Genomic DNA, 22,013 nt, shown 5'->3' with positions numbered 1-22,013 from the left:
TGCTAGGTTAACTTTCATGCTTTATGCTATAATGACAGGAAACAGGGGTACACATCTGGCCTGTATCCAGCTCCCAACATTACTCTAATGATATCTAATTTGTTTAATCCAAAAAAGTCAAATTTAAAACAAGATTTCACACATAAGGTTTTAAAAGATTATCATAAAACATGCTCATTCATGAGCTTTGTTCACCCCAAGGTACCATGGGACAAGGACTTAGGTCCATGATTCACTTGGATTCCTCTGAGCATCCTCGCTGATCTCTAGAGGTAGCGAGCAAGAACATCCTCCCCTCAAGATAAACGTCTATAATATACTGAATAACATCCATCAAAACATGGATACAATAATAATAACAACTGATAAGTCAAATTGCTGCTACTTTTATATACATACTGTATATTGCAGGTTACTGAATACAAAATATTATAAAACTGGATACTGTCTAAATGCATGCAAGTGTGCAACATAAGCCTCGTACTTCACACAGTATGTTTATCAAAGTAGCAACAGCCGATTATGTTCTACAACACTCTGGGGACCAAAAAATATATTTTCTGTGAGTGGTAATGGTGCGAGCAGATCTGAAGCGGTTTGTTGCTACATGCACTGGTAATTTTTGGATTCGTACAAAGGTCAAAGGTCACCATTGTAGTGAGCAGTTCAGCTTCATCACAATGGTTTCGTGTTTGTAAAACCAGCTTTGGCATGGCCACACAGAAAACATATGTATTTACAGAAGAAGAAGCTTCATAGCAACTGTCAATAAATCCAGTGAAGGTCCGAACACTCCAACCGAGCCTGGTAAATCTAGTAGCTGGGGTGTTTGTGTATGAGTGTGTGTGCGTGTGTGTGTGTGTGCGTAGTTAACAGTGAAAGCCTTAACACTTTTGGCAAAGGATCACAATGTGCAACAATTACCATGAGTAACAACAGCAACGCAATGAGTAAAAAATTATAAAAATAAATAAATAAATGTTCAGATCCACAGCAAACATATTTACAATATCCAGTTCAACTTTATCTCTACCCACAAAACTCGTCTTTTTGGCACTGCTGCGGCACACGAGCAGGAGGTTGAAAAGGAACGCCATGATAAGATTTCTCACGCTATTACTTTGACTCGTTATTTCCTGCAGGATTGAGGCCAAGCATGTGGGAAAGCCATCAGGCTGTGTGATTTTTTGTAAAGGGTCCAACTTGACACAAAAAGTAAAAATATGAAGCCACAGAAAAACAACAGAGCTGGACCTGCTGAAAACCCGATGAAACGATCTCCAGTGTAAAAACACTGCTCTGGCTTCAGATGAAGAGAAAGTATAGAAAATAAAATCTATAATAACTTAGGGGAAGAGGTCATTGATTATTATTTTAACATGGCACAATAATTATTACTAGTTCAGTCCTCGTCTTAACCTTGATGCCATCTATCTAGCAGATCTAGCAGATCCTATGTGATCCTGTGTTTTGTTTCCAGTGCTGTTATCATCTGTGTATGATTCTGACATACTAATGCGCTAATAAGTAATGCACTAATACAATAGTGTATTACACTATTTAAGATTTTAAAAAACTGTGAGAAAAAAACTTGAAAATATGTGAGAAAATAAATTTCAAGCCTGTCACATTGGGAAATGTACTTACTATGAACCTAACTTGGATATAAGAACTGTAACATGATCCCTGTTTGTTCCTTTCATGTCTCACCATCACATTCATGCAAACTGTTTGGAAGGTTTTTCCAGTATGCTTAAAGATAAAAAATAATAATAATAAGAAAAAAAAAACATATTCTATGTATGTATTTCCTCTTTTCATAAGATAAAAAATATAATGCAAATTCCTTTGAACGCCTTCTCTGACACAAGATGAACAAACATTTTGTGTTAGTTGGAAATAGTTGCCAGAAATCAATCAGCTGCAGTTTCAAGCTAAATCGTGTCTGCTAATAGTAACCATTCAGATTGAGCCCTCCATGTTATTACTTGCGCATATTTTTTATGTCAAATGTAGTGACACCATTAAGGGCAACATTTGTCATTGTTTTTGGTCAGTGAATAACAAAGTTCCTTTTACATAACGTAACATATTTGTCCATTCTTAACCACTGGAAAAAACATCCCCTTAAACTACAATTTGAACAGAAAAAAAGTGGAATTACTTTGGGATTAATCATTTGATCAATTGACAGCCCTAATATTAACATGATGTTTGATTGCAATAAAACCCTTAAGGTTTATTAACTGAGAAAAGCACAAGAACAGACTGAGCATTTTGACTGAATTAAGAAATAAATCATTTCCTGGAAATAACATCAATATCAGTTTTCTGGAAATAACTAAAGAACAGGAATCTTTTTTTTTTTAACAACCCTCTGGCTTTTTTTTTACCTAAAGTTTCACTGTGTGACTAAAATGTGATGGTGAAGCATGAGAAGCACAAACCAAGGCCAAAGTCATCCCTCCTGATCTGTGCGCTATCAATTTCAGGAAATCCATGAGGCAACTGACTTTTGGCACCTATAATCTCTCTCTACAAACACCTTCACTCCACGCCTTTGTTCCCATGACGAGCTGATTATGTAGAGATTCACAGTATTGACCTGTAGGAGGGAGGGTGGATGGGTAGGTGGGGGGTTTAGATTTACACAAATATGTACAGTCACACCTGGAAGCTGCTCTGTATAAATATGCACTCCACTGGAGCACAAGGACACTTCAGCAGTACTTAGCCAGCGAATGAGAGGGGTCTCTCTCTTTTCCCACCTGGTCTGTAAATAAAAATCAGCAGCTACGTCTGACCTCGCACTGTTGGCACTACAGTTCCTAACACTGTTCCTCCCTCCTTCATTTTCTGTCCCTCTCTGACAAAAAACAACAGAAAAAGAGCACAGAGAAGTTAAATAGCACCTAAATAGTCAACAACTGCTGCTAACGTTCACCGACACTAGAGGCAGGATGGACGCATCACTGTGTTACAAGACATAACTGGTTTCAGACCGGTTGATATGATCAGACTGACGTGAGGTGCGTTAGTGTCGACATGCTGACTGCTCAGAACTAGCATCTCCAAGACTTTTGAGATAGAAAGAATAAATATATATCTATATATGTATATATATTAACAATTGAACAGTACAATACAAGGCCATGAACATATTAGAAAATAACCCCATGCAAGACACATTTATAAAGATGCTGTACACAAAGGTGTGTGATCAATTAAATGCCACGTGTGACAGTTCAAGTAATGGAAAAAAGGCGCTGAAAGAAACCAGGAGAACGGTCTGAGAGATAAGTCCACCTACTGTCTTACATTCAAAGGAAACGTCTCGATTGTGACAGTTTAAATTCTTCTCATGAAACACAGAGAGAAAAAACTTGGACACACGTAAAAGTCAATAAAAGGTGGAATGAAAAGTCTCATAATAACAACACAAAATAAGTTAAGATTTTTCAGTTAGGGCCTCTGTCACAAAAAGCCCACCATGTGCTAAAAGGTCAAACATGATGGCAACATGATCTACGCAAGAAACACCGTGGTTCATCAGAGATAGATTATACATTATACCAAGTCCTGGTTCAGTAGCAAAAGCCGTCTGAAATCCCTTTGAAAGAAAGAATTCAACAGTTCATCCCATGTTTCCTGCTGTGGAGGCAAAGCCAGGACCAAGGCAATGGCACAGGTTGTTTTGGCAGGACGTCTCCTCTGCTCTCCCTCCTTTCCTTCGCTCCTCCTCCAGGGTCTTTTTTTTTTTAACCCCATTCGAATAGAGTAAAGTGCAAAGGTGTGTTTTCGCCTGAAGGGCTCTCCTCTTGTCAGTCACACCTTTCCTCAGAGATCGTTTTCGTCCCAGTTTAACGTGGATTAACAGATATACATTCATCCAAACACTCCCAGATTTAGGACAGGATACACGCACGCACTCACAAATGTACGCGCAGTCGCACACACAAACGTACAGGCACACACATACACAAAGGCTGGGCATTTGATCAGTTTTTTTTCCCAATCACAATTTTGGTTTTCATTGCTTATGAAAACAAGATAATCAAGATAAAATGTTCGATGAGCTGTATTCTGGTTAGTACTGTACGGTGGCACTGAGGGCTCAAAACCCTGCAACTTAAGAAAACCTGCAAATACACAAACGTGCTGTAAATTCAGGAAACACTGTTATTTTGACAACACATGAGTTGCAAAAAAATTTCAACACTTGCAATTAAACAAACATCCTGCATATTCAGTCCTTCAGCATAATGGCTGCTCAATAAGATTGATCTGAACGGATTTCTATCATTCAAAGAACTTGGAAGTGTAGTTTTAAACTTTCATTATAATAGGCAGCTTATAAAAACAGTTAACAGTACAGGCTTGGGTCAGGTCGGGCTACTCCCTCTATCAGAGTTAAAGCAAAAAAAAAAAAAATTAACAATATGACGAACCTGCTGCTGCGACGCACTTGTTATTCAGTACCTTTAACTTAGTGTAACAAAGTCACTGTTGAGCTGAATGAGTTCATCACTTTAGTGTCCCCTGGAAATTCTTCCCTGCTGTGCTTTAGGTCTGAATTTTCAGCTCATATGTTGTCAAACTAATGAAGTAGTTTTCTGAATTCACAGCACATTGTTTCTCTGCATGTGTTTTTTATTTCTAGGTTCGGCATCTTTCTCTCCCTCCTAAAAACTCAGACTGGTTTCTACGTCAGACAAGGGACAATAACAAATACCATGATACACTGTGGTGTGTAGTGAGTGCACTACAACCAGTTGATGTCATTTATTTTCATAGATTATTGTTGTATTGTTTATTCAAATGTTTCTATATTTATTTTAAACCTTTATTTATTCTCGAAAAAGACATTGAGGTTTTGCCCTCATTTGCAATGTCGTCAAAATCAGTATTCAATTCAAGTATATCCAAGGAAACAAACTGTATGAGTTTGATAGCTCAGTGTTTATGAAGTCAGTGAGTTATCATATTGTATCATTGTATCAAGAAAATAATCCTGATGTTGCCATAATCGATCAGCCCTAACAGAAACACACACTTTCCCTCTAACAAGCACAGACACACACACACACAGTCAGACACTCACCCCTGTTCTGTGCCAACAGCAGAAGCACAGCTGCCGTCTCTTAGGGTCACGTGGCGTGAGTCGTCGTCCCAGGCCGACAGACTCAAGACAGAAGAAGCGTCAGGCAGTGGTGTTGCCGTTAAGAGATGATGTGGCACAGGGGGTGGTGGTTTGTAGCTAGGCTAAGGCCAGGCCAGGCCAGGCCAGGCCAGGCCAGGCCGGTCCGAAGGGGGCTAAGAGAGCAAAGGGGCCTGGCTCATCTTTGGTCCCATAAAGCACTTGATTTATGTCAGGGTGAATCTTTGCACTCCGCTGGGCTGGGTTGGTGAACACAGGGGGCTGGGATGGGTGTTTGTAGGGGGGGGTAGCACTATCAGAAGCACCGGCTGCTAAGCTACGACCGGAGAGATGTGCAGCACAGGCAAAAGTTTAGTTTCTTTGAAGCCATGCAGTTTTAGAGATCGTCCATAGCAACCGGCAGAAAGCGTCTCTTGGAGTTTCAAATGGCTCCAGTAATGGAAGACGGGAGGCAAGATTTCACACATGAGCACGCTCACAGAACAACACAGAAAAGCTCTCAGGAGAGGGAGAGAATAGCTGCTGTTGGCTTCCATTTGTAAAGTCCACAGTAAAAAGTGACAGACAGTGCTGCATGCTCTCCAAAGCACCGGCAAAACTGGTGAGGACTTGAGGTGTCTCGGGTGGGCGGGAGGATCATCCACAGGTAGAAAAGAGCATACGTCTGGTCAGCGAACAGGAAATGGGAAGTCAAACTATGACGGAGAGGTCGAGGTGCGATGCAGGTTTTTAAGGAACACGAATGAAAGCTGATGGAGAACAGAAAAGACTATTGAACGCAACCCACCATCTCCTCAAGGTGGAGAGCCAGACTCAGCCTTAAGGCAACGCATAGCCCTTGGAAACATTGGCACATGCATGGCGAGTGCAGAAATGTCTGCATATGTATCGTACGTGCACGTATGCGTGTGTGTCGTCACTTTGAGCAATATGGAGAAAGGGGAAAAAACAGGAAGTTTCAGGCTTAGCGTCAGCCTTTTCTTAAAAATATATGTAACTGCAGTTCAAGTTGTTGATGGAGATTGTGGCTGTAAAACCTGGAATGAAGACGATGTTGAGCAAATGTTAAATAATGGATAACTTGGCAGGAATGTGTTCAGAGTTCTTCAGTACGATATGGACACCTCCCACCCGCAAATATAGAGATATAGGCCTTCAGAAACACAGGTAACAATGTGGAACTAAAGAGCTGAGGCAGATGGAAACAGGGGAAACTATGAGAGAGAGCGTAAGCGGCAGAAAATAGACACAGTGAGCTGCCGTGACAGAGGATGGACGGCGAGCGCTTGTTACGACCGCGTCAGATGTTGGTCAGCATGGTGGAGGTGATGAGACGCACAGTGAGAGTGCCCGGGAGGTCGTTGTCCTGGCGGTTGCCCTTGTCGCGGAGGTGGAGCGTGTGCTGCTCCTGCCGCTCGTTTGGGTCGCTGAACATGATCACCTGACCCAGGAAGGTGTCCACGATCATGTTCTTGTTGTAGATCTGTTGGCCGCTCGTGGGAGGAAGGCAGAGATCCGAAAAATAGCACAGCAGGGGAAAGCGGGGAAAAGAGAGGAGAGAGAAGACAAAAGGCAATAAGCAGTCACAAAAGAGAAACCAGACGAGGAAAACAGGCAAAGGACAGAAAACACTGGGGTTGAGAGGAAGTGTTGGGCAGCAGAATAACCCTTTCACACATGATACTTTCCGAAGATAATAATAAAGATTTTTTTTTTAAGTAAAGCATCAGACTTTATATTTAAGGTAGAGAAAGAGAAAGACAGATCAAAAAAGTAACGGTCTACAGCTATGTGTGGGTGGAGTGACCCTGAGACATTTCACAAAGCAAATTGTTGTATAATAATAGACTGATACAGGTTAAACACATTTTGTGTTTGTGACAATGGGTCACAATATAGGGACTGAAGCCTGGTATTAAAAGGGCACCAGGGCTAAATCTTCTACTGTAACACCAGAGGATTGATAAGATCCGGCGTTATCAGTTCTGCTCTCTGTCGTTAGAAAAAAGACTTCCTGTTGGTCATTTGGACATAAAGGTTTTCAGCCGACCTGCTGGTTGTTTACCCGTCATTGCATCAGGTGCTCCCATGTTAAACAAAGGTTTTTTCATTAAAGTGATAATAAATTGAACTGAATTGAATTATTTGCTGCAGCCTGCATGACCAAAATCTCATGAAAGCTTCTGCTATGAAAAAGCTCCAGTAATGGTGTTCACTCCGTTCTGAAAATGTACCTAATAATGTATTTATATGGCTCTGCACCAGCGACAGGCGTCGGAGTTGGAGCCATATTGCTCTCTGGTCAAAGGTTGATGCTGGTGCAGAGACATAAAAACTTGAAAAGCTTGATGCTGCTCTTATTACTGCCTGAGCAATTCAGACCCTCCTCCTCTCACATGAAACAGACGATGATGTGATTTCACAGGTCTGACTGAGTAGATGAAACATTAACAACAATAATTCACTAACAAGCAAACTGGCCCCGTGGACATGGTCTGATATTAAGGCTGTCATTGATTAGTTATGGATGTTCAGCAAATTTCCTTAGAGATAATTACAGAGACAAACACAGATGAAGGGAAAGCGAACGAAGGAGACAAGTGAGAGTTGTGATGTTCAGGTAATGAGATAAATAAAAAAAAATTAATGATAAAAAGGATAAATCGATAAAGTACAATTGTGTGTGAGGACGAGTGCTGGGACAGAGACTGTTGTGTCTTAAGCTGTTTCATTCACAGGATTTTGACCAAAGGAAACAAAATTTCTTTCTGCCCCAAGGGATGTACTTTCTAATGGTTCAGGAACTTTAGGGGCAGTGATTGAACATTGAACATCACTGATTGGTCAACAATTTTAACCGTAAACACAGTTTATTTTACTGCTTCTACTTATTTTTGTTCTATTTTATTTCATTTGTCTTATCTATCCTTCACCTTTATCTTTTTTATTACAACTCCTCATATTTTATCATTACTATCATTCAAATCATAATTCTAAATGATTTTATTATCAACCTTCTTATTCATTGTGTTTTTTAACTCATGCTATCATTTCAACTAGTCATATGTTATTTTTTAGTCCATGTATGAAAGGTGCCATATAATACGTCTGTCGCAAACAGTAAACATAAAAACAACTGGATGACTCTGTTGTAAACCCCGCTGCTGTTCTTCAATCTTATTGATTAATTTTAGTCTTCACAAGCCTTTGATACAAGTGAAATGCAAAGCAAACTTACTTGTAGTTCTTAGTTCAGTTCAGCGTTTGCAACCACAAATATGAGGAGATGTCGTTGAATATTTTAAATTGCACTTTTCGCAGAGACCAGAGCGATCAGTTAGACTCCACCAGCAGAGATGAAAAATAGATCATGTTCGTGTGAAATAAAGGTGAAATCAGTCTCTTGGTTGAGCATCACTCGAGATTCTCCTGCCTCCGTGACAGAAGTCAGATATTCTCCTGATGAAATCTTTCAGCTGGTTTATTGGCCTTTTTGCAGCATTTACTGGCAGCACAATAAAACATGGCTGTGGGGAGCGTAATCATGTGAGTGTCTCTGGCCTTCAGCCAGTTGAACTGCAGGTCACAGTCAGCACAAACTTCTGACTTCAGTGTGAGTTTGTACAGAGTGACAGCTCACCTCGATGTGGATGCCTTCCTTGGGCTTCTTACGGTAGAAGAGGCCTTTGATGTCGAAGTTCGGGCACCGCGTGTCCCTCTGAACCGGCGAACGAACCCTCTCTCCTTCACAGGTGATGATGACGTAGGGATCCACAGCTGCAGGGGAAAACACCATTAAATCAGAGCCTTGTGCTGTATTAGAAAATCTATCACTGCTTACTGTATGCCCTTGGTTTACTTCAGGTTATATAGGTTGATTAGGTGAAGAGCTCCAAAATATTGAGCTCTATAATTATTGGGATTATTGATTAATCTGCTGATTGTTTTCTCAACTACTTGACTCATTAGTTGGTTCATAAAGTCTCAGAAAAGAGTAACACCACAGTAGGATCCCCTCCTTGTGGAAAGTTACATCCTGTTACCCCGAGTCATAGAAGATATGAACAATTTGTGTGAAATTTCTGTGGCAATATGGTTTAAACATTTGTGACAAATATGTACTGGAAGCTCAACATTTTACTGTTTAAAAAAAAAAAACTTTTATTATTCAAAATGGCCTCAGTGCAGCACTGCAGTAAACTCTTTGAAAATGTCAGTAACATAAATAAAAGTAGCAAGCAATAGTCTACACTCGTTGTGTGGAGCAAACCGATTTAAGTGAGAGAACCACAAACTGAATGAACAGAACGGACATTCTTTTTCTCTAGTGGATAAAACAATGGAAAGACACCATTTCTAAATAAGACCCAGACAATTTGCAGTTCATCTGCAAAGGTTGAAGGGTCATATTTGCTATTATTGGCTAATGACACAATACTGGGATATACTGAGAAGTACTGAGGCTCAGATCAGACGGTTAATCAGTCAGGCCCCAGGAAGACTAGCGGTGTTCTATAGCGCAGCTAATGGGGATCCTAACAAATAAAACAATAAAACAATAAAACAGGCCGTATGAAGGAACATCGATATTAAAGCCACTATGTGCAGTGCAGGATATGAAATATTCTGTTTTGTAGAAAAACTCTGCATTAGAATAAACTGAATGATGTTGAAATAATCTACACATGGTGACTTTGAAGGGGAGTAAAACATACAGGCTTGTGTACACTATGGAGGAATAAGGACTAAGGACTGCAGGGTAGCACTTAGTAACTATACTAGATGACTATGCATTTAGTGTCAGCAGGTGGTGCTGTGGTACCTTGTGTTTTGCCCAGGAGTCTTTTCTTATTGGGATTGAGGCAGTGAAGCTCTGTGGGTGTTTACAGGAGTTTACAAAACATGGTCTTCAACATGTCTTCAACGTAATGCACATGAGCCATAGTTACAGCCATGGTTGACTGTGTGTGATAGCCCCTACCTCCATTGGAGTCCTGTCCCTGCAGACCCTCAGCGTTCAGTACATGGACCTGAGTGACCAGCTGAGGGTAGCCACACATCCCCGTCCAACACGTCTGAGGAGGCTCGTCCAGAGTCAGCTCCCTGAGGCACACGACAGTGTGCACATGAGAGAGTGGCTTAAGAACCACATTAGCTTGTGTTAGCATTAGCATTTACATGCTCCTTTAGCTGAAGCGTCAGAGCAGGTAGAACACATGCACACACCTGAACCCTGACTTTCAGTGTCTAATAGGTGTGTGTGTCCATTAGGTTTCCTCTCTTTATCTATTGAGTTTATCACAAATTACAGATACAAATAACAGACAAAAGAGAACAATTAAGGTGCAAGTAGAAGATTCACAGGCTTCTTTCAATATATATAACTATGGCAGGGTACAACTGGGAAAACAACTAATCATACAGAGAGATACAAATAATTAAATAAATAAACATCATGACATCGTGCAACCAAGGAGAGGAAGCTTCTGTGACTTTCTCTCCTTGTAGTAATGATAAAAAACCTCTCTATATCGTAGCTCGTCTTCTTAAAGACCCCCTCCGATGAAAATCATGTTTTTCATGCTTTTCACATGTTCCTGTGGCATTTTTCTGATGTTAGAGGACATATCAGCAGAAAAGTAAGTGCAAAATTGCATTTGTGAGGGGGGTGGCTGGGTGGCTGCAGGCACAATCTCCGCCCACCACTCAGAGGCGCATTGCTAATGAGCTGCTGGAAGGAGAAGGAGAGCCCTGGGAAATGGCACAGGTTTTGTGATTATGGCAAAAAAAAACTTCATAAACACAATTTAAAGACCACAGAGAATTCTTTAAAATAACCCAAAAGGCTCATTGGAGGGGGACTTTAAACCAGTAAGTGAAATGTTAGGGACTGAGGTGTAATGTGAGGCGTGGATCACAGATTTACTTGCAGTCTGAAGGCACATCAGTGAAGACACGGAGCAGGAAGTCGCCCTGCTGCCCGGGGTCAAAGGTTGTGGGAATGATGACGTAGCGGCCCTCCTTCAGCTCCTTCCTGAGGAAGACGCAGCGCGAGTTGATGTAGATGGAGCCAGCTACTTTCTGCTGGGCTGAGTGCATACGGTACTTCCGATTAAGCTCCACCTGCACGACAGAAAAAATGTTATAGATTAACACTTTAGCTTTAGTGTATCCTGGAAGTGTTGTGTGTATATTGTGTGTTTTTGTACCCGATGAATGTCGAAGCCTATGGCGAGGTTTTCCCCTTTGCCCTCTTTGGGTGTGGCTCTCTTCTCTTTTTGCTGTAAGCAAATCAGCACCTCGTCCTCCACCTTCTTCACGTCAAACACATACTGCAGAGAGTAAAATTCATATCAAAGTTTAATTTGAAGCATAAGTAACAGTATATATCACAAAATATTCATAAAAATAAACTTATTCTCAAGTTACCTCTACAGTTAAAGTACAACAGAACATGAGGTTTCTCTCCCTCAATCAAGTCAAGCACATTCAAATTTGCAAAATGGTATTTGTTCAAACAAAGTAATTTATGCAAGAATTAGCATAATTGCTTCTGTATTGTCTAAAATATCTGTACATGTTTACTTCATCTCAGCTTATTCCCTAAATCACTTCACATTTGCAGAGAACTCACTCTTTTGCTTCTTTCATATCGTGTGCAGTGTTTCCTTGAGTATTTTTAGCAGCATGGGAGGCCAGTCCTGTCACTTTTCTGCCGCTCGCTTGCTTCTCACTGTCCTATTTACTTAAGCGTCTTGAAGACTGAGAGGGTGCCAGAGATTATGATGAACTTGTTGTCAATAACTCTAAACAAGTCTAACATACAGTAACACTGGATGCTGCCGTGCTCACACTGTGCGAGTAAAATCATCAGGAGCCTGTTGACATTAATGAGCATGTGAAATTTAGCTACTACACCTGTATCACTGCCTCCCACTGGAGTGGTTATTATATCATGGCTACTTTAGAGCTTCCTCCCAGTCAATATCCATTATCCATATCGCTGTACTTTCTATAATGTTCATATTGTCCACCCCCACTCTCTGTGACACACACACACACACACACACACACACACACACACACACACACACACACACACACACACACACACACACACACACACACACACACACACACACACACACACACACACACACACACACACACACACACCGATCAGTACCACAGCTCCCAGCTCACCTGAGGGTTCTGCAGAAAGGTGGCCTTGTGATTGATACAGCCTCCGGACCGGTTGCGGAGGGGGTCCTGGCGGTGTATCCACGAGCCCCTCATCACCTCCTCCTCCCAGGTTTTGTGGATGCTCAGGTAGGAGGTGTTGATGAGGCGACACAGGATCAGGTCGGTGAAGTACTGGCAGAAGTCATCGAATGTCATCCTGCAGGAGGGCAGGAACAGAAGAGGAGAGAGGAGACCGGAGAAAGTGGAAAGTGACCGACTAGAGGGAAAAGCTTGAAAGAAGAAGTTTCAACAGGTGTAAAAATAGAGGAGATGAAACCAGGAACAAAGGAGAGGGTCACACGTTAAAGTCAGACTCGGATTTCTGTTGCTGTCATGGAATAAGATTTAACTGTGATTTGAGCTCATGTTCAAACATTCAGAACTTAAATACATAGAGATGCTTTGATGTTTTGGGGGAAATACTCCATCAGGTAAGAAGATTAACATCACTCATCAGCCTGTCTTTGTCACTGGGTACAATGACTTCCAGAGAAACAGGGATTTATGTTCCATGTGTGCTGATTTGTGACAAGTTTGAATTTTATTTTTGTCAGTCTTATTAGTTTGGTTAACTGTTTAGGCTCTGAACATTGATTATACTGTATTTAATGAACACCACATTTGGTGCTTTGCTTCTCTGGTGCTAATTTTATAAAGATTTCCTGATCGAATATACTCAATATAAATACAGGGCAGGAGATTCACAGTAATTGTATTGTATTTCGTATTTTGTTAAAAATGAGAAAAGCAAACCAACAGTGATGAAAGTGCACAGCTGTGGCTCAGGAGGCAAAGTGTTTCGTCCACTAGTTAACAAGGTTGGTGGTTTGATTCCCAGGCTTTAACAGGACGACATAACATTCACATAAAATCACAAATGATTGTTTTTGCATCTCAAAGTACAGTGTATGCAAGTAGTATATAAAAGTACAGTAAATAAGTGTAATCTTCTCTCTCTTTTGAGTCTTTATGCTAAGATAAGCTACTTCATATTGAAGCTGCAGGCCTGAAAGTGATATTGATCTTCTGAACTAATGCAGAATCATCAGTGTGAGTAAGGACAGCACAACATGTCATTGTTCAAATCTTATTAAACACCTTAACTACACCTCAATGATCAGTTTCAGGGGAAGAGAACAATAAGACAATCAGAACACGGTTTTTGGTTCTCACCAGAACTCGCCGTCGTCCTGCACGGTGACTCCCAGCTTCTCCCTCTCACTCTTGCTCACCTTGTTCCACTCCTCCGAGCTGCAGCGAACAGAGACAAGAGAGCAAGCGCTTTATTTACCTCCGCTGAAGAGAGAACCAGGCTTTTAACAGGAGCGTGAGCAAACTGCAGATGAGCTTTGATTCCTAATTCCCCCTGATTTATAAGTGTGTCCTAATGAAAAGCTTTGCTAGTTTTCTAATCCGACCCAGTACTTTTTCTGTGTTATTCACATGATCAGTTCTGGATACAGATCCTTCACAGAACTAAATCCACCAGTATAAAAGAAATCTGTTACTGACTAACATACATATAGACAATAAGACAACTGATGGAGAGTTGCAAAAGTCCCTCAGGGGCTTAATCTGGGCACTATTCAGGACAAAGATTACATTTTATTAATCTATTCAAAGACAGACAAAGGAAAAAATTACAATCATTACAACAACAAAAGAGAGAGAGAAAAAAACCTTCATCCACATTTTTATTTACACCTCCACACTAGTGTGAGTCAGATGGAGTCCATCCAACTGTTGTGCACAGCACACAATAACACGTTGTTGGAACTTGTTCAAATTTGGTAGAAACATCGACGAGGACTCGGGTTGAAAGGTCACAGGGACTTTAGCCTCGTGAACACAATAACGCCTTGAGGAAATTTCTTCATTTGGTACAAAAGTTCACGTGGACAACCGTGAGGAAGTGGTTCTACTTATACTTTGTTTTTTAAATACAGTACGTTCATGCTAAACTTACTTTTCATCAAGTGCAGTTGTGAATATTATGGAAGAGGGCCTGTGTAGAGTAGGTAACTGCACCATCAATATGTATGTTTTCTTATGTGGCCTTGGTTATATCACATCTATATCATCAAACATACTGTATACTCAGTCCAATAGAGAGAATACTAATTGACTTATTGGCAGTATTGTCTATGTGCTGGAGTCACTACAATTCAACATGAAAATACAATAGAGTAGTTGTGAATTTATAAGATATATTTCAATAATAAGAATTACTGTATATCAGTGTACTCAGAGTAGAAGATTTATTTGTGAATTTCATTTACAATGTAAATAGTCAGTATCAAGTGCAGATGTATAAATCATTTATCTGTCCCTCATGGGCTCGGTCATGTTAAATAATCTGTTGTAGTTGTGAGTGTGAATCATACATTAACATCAAGGTCCATTCAATGTTCACTGCTCAGAGGAAACAGACATTTACTGGACACGTTAGCTCTGCGTTTATGACTCACTGACAAACAGTCTGTCAGACTCCATTTACAGTAACGTGTTCTGTCAAGCCATGAATAAATTATTCAGTGAGAGCGAGTGAGTGATTGAGAGAGAAGAGCGATGACTCACGTTGTTTTAATAACATCTTTCTCTCTTTCGAGCCTTATCAATAATTCAGGCTCCATTATGATCCTGCTTTACCACCTCCCCGCCTGTTTCACAGAGACTGGTAGCTCACCATTCAAACATCCAGGGAGAAACTTTATCTTACTTTTTCCTGGTCCCGCAGCAGGTGCAGAGTAACAAAGAGTAAAAACTGAAATGAAAGAACTATTTTCTGAGCTTTACCCACATGATAGAACGGCTGCTTGTTCAAACCAGTCGTTCTAATTCACCCAGACATTTGAATTGAAGGTTTAGTGAGCTCAATTTTGTCCCGACAGCTCAGGTGGGGTCCTTGGGAAAATGAAGCGGCACCATTTAATATTGTTCTCCACAAACAAACAAAGCTCCTGCTGGACAAAATTTTGCTCTTCTTGTTCACCCAATGGCCCATTAGCTTGATTGCATCTCCATTTTTCATTGTCTACATGACATTTCTTATTGTGCTGCTTCCATGTTGGCACTGCGAGGATTATAAATGGATCGGCCTTTGTTCCGCTGCTTGTTTGTTGTTTGGTTATTAATTTGTTAGAGACCAGTGTGTTAAATCTTGAGAGACGAGGAGGACGAGTGTGTTTCGACATTTTAAAAATTAATTAGTGAAACCAGTTAAATAGATGCAGGTCATATGAAGGGCTCAGGAGAAGGAGAGCTGTATTGTTTCTGATACTCTGGAGATATGTCATGTGTAAAATGTGGATGAAGAGGGCTCAATGAGCTCTTAAAGGACAATTCCGGGCAAACTCTGGGCTGTATTTTCCTAACATTTTAGGTCTAAAAGAAGGAATCTGAAGATTTTCAGTTTAATTGCTCCTGATTTGTGGTAGTTGTGTCTGTCCCCGCATCGGAATATCAACTCTTGACTTACTTGAAGTAAACATTTTTTTTCTGCAGACAGCGTCAGGTGGCTACTCAAACATGCACCGAGAAGTTTGTTTACTTCAAGCAAGTCAAGAGTTGATATTCCTGTGTTTATGACACCAACAGGAGCTTCCGACTGCACGTAAACACACCGAGCGCGTCAACTTGGGTCTGAATTAGATCTAGTTTTACAAACATGTCGGCTTGCTTGAAGTAAATAAACTTTTCAGTGCATGTTTGAGTAGCCATCTGACGCTGTCTGCGGAAAAAATTGCGGCTTTGAGGGATGTAAACAGCCTAAGCAGCGGAACTTGCATCAACTCCCATTCATCGCTGCCGTGACGATGCGGGGACAGACACAACTACCGCAAAACAGGAGCAATTAAACTGAAAATCTTCAGATTCCTTCTTTTAGACCTAAAATGTTAGGAAGATACAGCCCAGTTGAATTTGCCCGAAATTGTCCTTTAATGAGAGACCGGATGAGCTGCAGCCTGTAGGGGGCAGTGTTGCAATTAGAATGAGACGATTTCCCAGTTAAAAAAAAAGACCCATGGTTACATTGTAAGTTTGATTTGATATATTAATTATGTTTATGGAAGAGTGTTAAAATAAATCATGTTCTTGTTCTAACAATAACCAAGTCAACTTTTAATATCTAAACCTAATGAAGCCATGACAATTATTTTAGTAACTATGGCAACGGCCAGGGCACTGGCATCTTACTCCACAGAACACGTACCTTAGCTATCACAGTGAAGGCCTTAAAAGCCGGGAAATACTCTTAAAGCTGTAGAGCGTAACTTTTTCATGTCTGTTAAATGTCCATTGCACCAAAGCCATTACAAGATGAGGTTACTGATTAAGCCAAATCCCTCGCAGTGTTTATTTGTTGTTCTGAATTCCGTGTCGACCGGCGACATTCCTGCACTGGTGCACAGGAAACCTCACGACAGGACAGGAGGGGGAGCAGGAGCAGTGGGTCTGCTAGCAACAGGTAGACACAAGCACCTAAGACACGGTTCAGAAGTGGACTGTACTACACAGGAAAAGCCTGGTCGTTCAGCAGAAGGAAAACAATCGGAGGAAGAAAGTGACTGATATACATATATATATATATATATAACGTGGATTGAAATGCCCTGTTTGGATAGAAATAGGCTGCATGGGATCCAAAAGTTGGATCCTTCAATTTCAAGGGATGAAGGCTGCATTTGAAGGAGCCTTCGGGACAGCCTTGGTTGTGCTGCTGTGATGCATTCAGTCTTCAAATGCAGCCTCCTAAGGATGCAGTTTCTGAACTGAGGCACAGCTACAGCATTGCTAGTGATGTTACTCTCTATATCATTCTAGTCTTAAAAAAAAAAAAAAAATTCCCCTGTGGTATCGAGAATTTTATTAGGTATCGGTATCGAGTTTAAAACTGTGATATTGTGGCAGCCTTAGTGTTGTGATTACCTGTCGCTCCAGGGGCCGCTCCACTCCTTCTCTCCCCAGGGGTTCCTCATGCGGATCATGTGCAGCTTCTCTGACTTGAAAAAAGCCAGCAGTCCATGACCCAGCCGCACTTTCCGTACGTCCGTCACAGCGTAGGCGTGGCCTTTAACCAGGCCGCAGTCCAGCCGCGCCTCCATGTCCTCTATTGTTGTCGCCTGGAAAACAAGGACAGATGCTACTGTGGATCACTGAAATTACAATTAAGATGATGAAAGCAGTTTGCATGTCTGGAAACTGAAGTTTTCCACCAAACCTGGAAAAAAATACAGAGGATAATCAGACATGTGGTTCACCTGAACAGACTTGAACACAGAGAGCGAACACAAACACCTCAACCTAACACAATTACACTAAAAACAATTTGGACCTGGTCCAATTCAGGCCCCAGGTCAGGTCTCAGTTCCACAGAGCTGAGGTGACCCGTGACGACCCGCAGGACACAGTGACATTGCTGCAGCAATGTCTGACGGGATAGGAAACACAAGCAGAACAAGGATCAAATAGGTTCTCAATGGGGGCTCAAACCTGAGCGCAGCTGAGGGATAGGATGTTGAGATGTACACAAGTGACGGTTTAGGGTGATGAGTGGACCGGGAATTATCTTTTTAAGACTCTCATCAAGAACTTTACTACAGTACATGCATATTAATGACAATGGATGCTGGAGAAATAGGTGTAAATGCAAGGGTTTCACGTTTTTCCAGCAACTTACTCCATATACCGTAAGCTTAAAATCTACGTCAAACAATTTGTTATTAATCACCAAAATCCAAATTATTATGTTAATACCTAATTATGTGACTTGTCTTCTCCCCTGTTGGTGCGCTTGGCAGATTTTATATCCCGATCCCCCACACACACACACACACACGTAACACTGAACTGGTAGGAATTTAAATGTTAGGGCCTCATGTGTAAGAAAAAAAAAAGATACAAAAGAAAAAAAAAATTCAAACATTTTAATACTTCAAACATTTCCTCTGAAGGATTAATAATTGGTCCTATATTAATAGATACTTTAAATAATGTGTTTATATAGTTGGTAATGCAATTATATTTTGATTATATTTGATTTTACACATTGTTAATCGTAATAATCGTGATAATCTCGATTATTTCTCTGACAATAATTGTACCAAGAAAATCTATAATTGTGACATCCCTATTCAGGACTGCAGACCACTCCCCCAAAAGTTGTTGAACCTTTGGAAAGTACTACCCCCACAGCCAGGTGCCTTTTCATGGGGTATAGATCAGTATCCCAGGACTAGATTTACACCCTGGTTCCTGTGGTGGAAATGCACAGAGTTCCTCAAAATGTTCCCAAGGAAAGTGGAAATGCTCTTTACTGTAACACACTATAAGAAATAGTTTTTAAAAAACACAATACTGTAGATCCTCTTTAGGTATCACAGGTTGTTTTTTTACAGGGCCACAATGTCACAAACATCACTCTTTCTTTTCTTTTTTTCTCCCCTGAGGCTGAAATGAGAGTAACAGCAGAGCGGCTTCATGTTCTTTGTCCTGAGAACATCGGCAGCCGGCAGTAAACACAGTCAGGGTCTTTAAGAGGAGCAGTATTGAATTCATGCATCTCCAGAACAACAGTTTGTGATTGAAGAGTAGAGGCTGAAGTAATGAGAGCGACGGCAAAAGGTGGAAAATGCATTATTTGTACGGAATTGGTTATGTAGCCTGAGCTCTCATTACTCTTTCTGTTGAATAGCAGACAGAATAAAATCTCATGCATTTAAAAGAGCCGTATCATTTAAGAATCGAGCAGCTCCTGATTCTGAATTACAATAAGGGATTGTGAATTAGTTCTTGGTGTAGCAGGACACCGGGGAATAAGAGTTGAATGAGACAGAAGACCAGAGGCCAAACTTCTCGTTCCAGTGACAGTGAAATTCATGAGACAGCATAAACTTGTTTTCTTAACAGCTCAAATTGAATTCACAAAAAGCAGAGAACAAAGGAAAACACACGTCCAGGAGCATTACTGTCCATCTGAAACACAATGTAAAAAAACCCCGTTATAATAGGACTTTAAAGCTGCTCGTAGAGATGAAAAGATCACATCTACAGTGGAGACATAGGAGTAGGCATGATGCACTATGTCCTCAAAACAGACAAATCAAAAGTGCTTGCTCTTCATTAGTGTGAGCAAAATGACTGGCACATAACTGCACCACATCAAGAAACCTTTAGAAAACGTTAAGCAAAATGTTTTTCATCCCTGGATTTTAAAATGCAAATTTTTGAAATGCAATCAGGTCAAAGTCCACACAGTTTAATTCTCATGACCTATAAACCTATAAACATTGCTATTAGTGAATAATGTAACAGTAACAACGCTAGTTGTCGATGTCTCTGCCGGTTGGTGTGAAATGCACTCTAGGATAATAGCTGTATACTTCAGTACATCAGCTTGGTGATAGCATATTAATTTGTTCATTTAGAAAGCAGTGTGCGGTATATCCTCACTGAGTATGTAGTTGGCAGTACCTGACAGCAAAGTACACTCTCTTAAAGTGACAGTACCTGATTAAATGACTAAAGGAAATATAAACATAGTCAATTATACATATTTATATGTTATAATTAATTTACTGTTACTTCTAGGATTATTGGAAGAATGTTATTAATTTTTACAGACTTGTTAGGAACAATGGAAAGGGGAGGTTTGGAGTAAGGACTTACTGTATGTTCAAATTAAAGGGGAACTATGCAAGTCTGGTCACTTTTCCACTGTTTTACTAACCCTCCTCTCGGCCATGTGCATTTGTTTACAAGAAAGCCGATGAAAAAAGGAATCAATAGAGCGGTACATAACATTATGTATCATATACAGTGTTACGACGTGTATATTTGTGAAGTCTTATCTGTCATAAACAAGAGGTTACGGGTGATGGGGCACGATGTGTTGCGGTGCCACAGAGACGAGAGTTGGGACACCGGGTCGGTTGCAAGGTTGGTTTTCAGCCGAGAAACGCTACGTGGAAGGCAGAGAGCCTCCATTCTCCCTGTACCAAGTTACAAGTCATTTATTTAACCATCACAATTACTCCAAGATGTTTAAATAACGTTTGTTCAAGAAAAAGGTATTTGATAAATATGAGAGATGTGGTTGACGTAACTGACACTATTATGGAATTATGTTTTTGGGATATTGTGCAAAACAATATTATTTCTGTTTGATGTTTTGAATGATGTGATCTGATGAAGTTGATCATGTAAGAAGGGTAGGCGAAAATAAGCGATAGCTTCAGCCTATTCCTTTTCGCTCTTTTCTAGTTGAGCTGATTTTTTTTTTTTTTTGGACTTTTAACTTTGAATGACCTGACCGAAATAAACACATTTTCATTCATTCAAACATGTTGCAAAGTTCCTCTCTAAAGAAGATTTAATTTAATTTATTTATTTGATTAGGACAATGCTACTTAATCAATATATCAGCGAAAAGCATCAATATAAATATGCCGGAGTTAGCACAGTTGCTAAATTTCATACGTTGTCCTAAGGCAGGTATCATAGAAAAAACATTACATTACACAATTACATAAAACATGTAGAAATCTTACAAAAAATAAGTCCCGCTTCACATCAAAGTTAAAAGTCCATACACAATGTAGAAAAAACTTACTGATTACTGTACAGATACTTTTATGAGGATCCTTTGTGACCATGGTGATGATGTTCATTTGTGTGCATTGTACAGCAATTTGCAAAACCATCTGTTAGAAAAAATTCAATGTAAGAACTTGGATTAGTGTTGGATGTCTGATGGCAATGTATTGAGTTATTTGAGCTCTTTGAGAAGGAGGTTTTTGTTTCAGCATGATTTTTAGAGAAAGCCTGGCAATTAGGACGCAGAATTGCCGTTGAATAGTGTCTAACAAGTCCACATGGTACCTAAATAAAGGATTCAAATCAATCCGTTATATTAAAAAACAATGAGAGGAACATCAAGCTAATCCTGTCTCATGCACTTCTCATGAACTTTCCTCTGGTGCTCACTTCTTCTTACCCTGATGGAGCAGCTGATGAGGCCGTCTCTGTTGTGGACTTTGAGAACTCTTTCAAAGAGCTGGTTACGGGCCACTTCGTCTGTGGCCATCTGACCCTCCAGCAGGTCCACGGGCTCGGAAACGCCACCGGTGAAGTCCACTAGCGCATCGGCCGTGTTACCCCCATCCAGAGCCTCGTAGCAGCCATAGACCCTGCAGCAGCAAGAAGAGGAAGAGGAAGAGAGTTTATCAGAGCTGCAACAGAAGTTGTTCTAGTCGTTTTTAAGCAAAATTGCATATTTTGTCTGCTGTTTTATATCACGGGTAACACAAATATTGTTGGTTTGTGACCTTTTAAGACACAACACAAAACATTTGAAAACATCACTGTTATTTCGATAAAGTTGGAAGGATATATTTTACTTTTTGTGTTTATCTATTTGAGATAATGATGAAGCAATAAATAAAGAAAATAATCAACATGTTAATGTTGACAAAAACACTTTTTAGCTGCAGCATAATCAAGTTATCTGTTGTCTGAATGCTGCATGCTCACATGTGTGGCTTTAATTAGTGTCTCTCAAAATCTAATCCTCTGGTTTTTTGATGATTTTTCAATCTGAAACTGGAGTTGTCTA

General features: G+C 40.4%; 1 protein-coding gene across 1 annotated transcript in view; it reads right to left on the bottom strand.

Moving 5' to 3' along the window:
• Positions 1-6,458: 6,458 nt before the first annotated feature.
• The window catches only part of capn5b (calpain 5b), a gene marked incomplete at both ends in the record, with an annotated part of 31,834 nt that continues 16,279 nt past the window's right edge, over positions 6,459-22,013 (bottom strand). The window contains 10 exons of the mRNA XM_083986364.1: positions 6,459-6,641; positions 8,799-8,935; positions 9,981-10,031; positions 10,140-10,261; positions 11,085-11,281; positions 11,368-11,490; positions 12,362-12,557; positions 13,574-13,651; positions 17,330-17,523; positions 21,396-21,588. Of these exons, the coding sequence (XP_083842490.1) occupies positions 6,459-6,641; positions 8,799-8,935; positions 9,981-10,031; positions 10,140-10,261; positions 11,085-11,281; positions 11,368-11,490; positions 12,362-12,557; positions 13,574-13,651; positions 17,330-17,523; positions 21,396-21,588 (1,474 nt within the window). The remainder of the gene's footprint in view (positions 6,642-8,798; positions 8,936-9,980; positions 10,032-10,139; positions 10,262-11,084; positions 11,282-11,367; positions 11,491-12,361; positions 12,558-13,573; positions 13,652-17,329; positions 17,524-21,395; positions 21,589-22,013) is intronic.

This window comes from Trachurus trachurus, assembly GCF_905171665.1.
Source record: "Trachurus trachurus genome assembly, chromosome: 14".
Lineage (NCBI taxonomy): Eukaryota > Metazoa > Chordata > Actinopteri > Carangiformes > Carangidae > Trachurus > Trachurus trachurus.
This window is presented reverse-complemented; position numbering and strand designations above follow the sequence as displayed.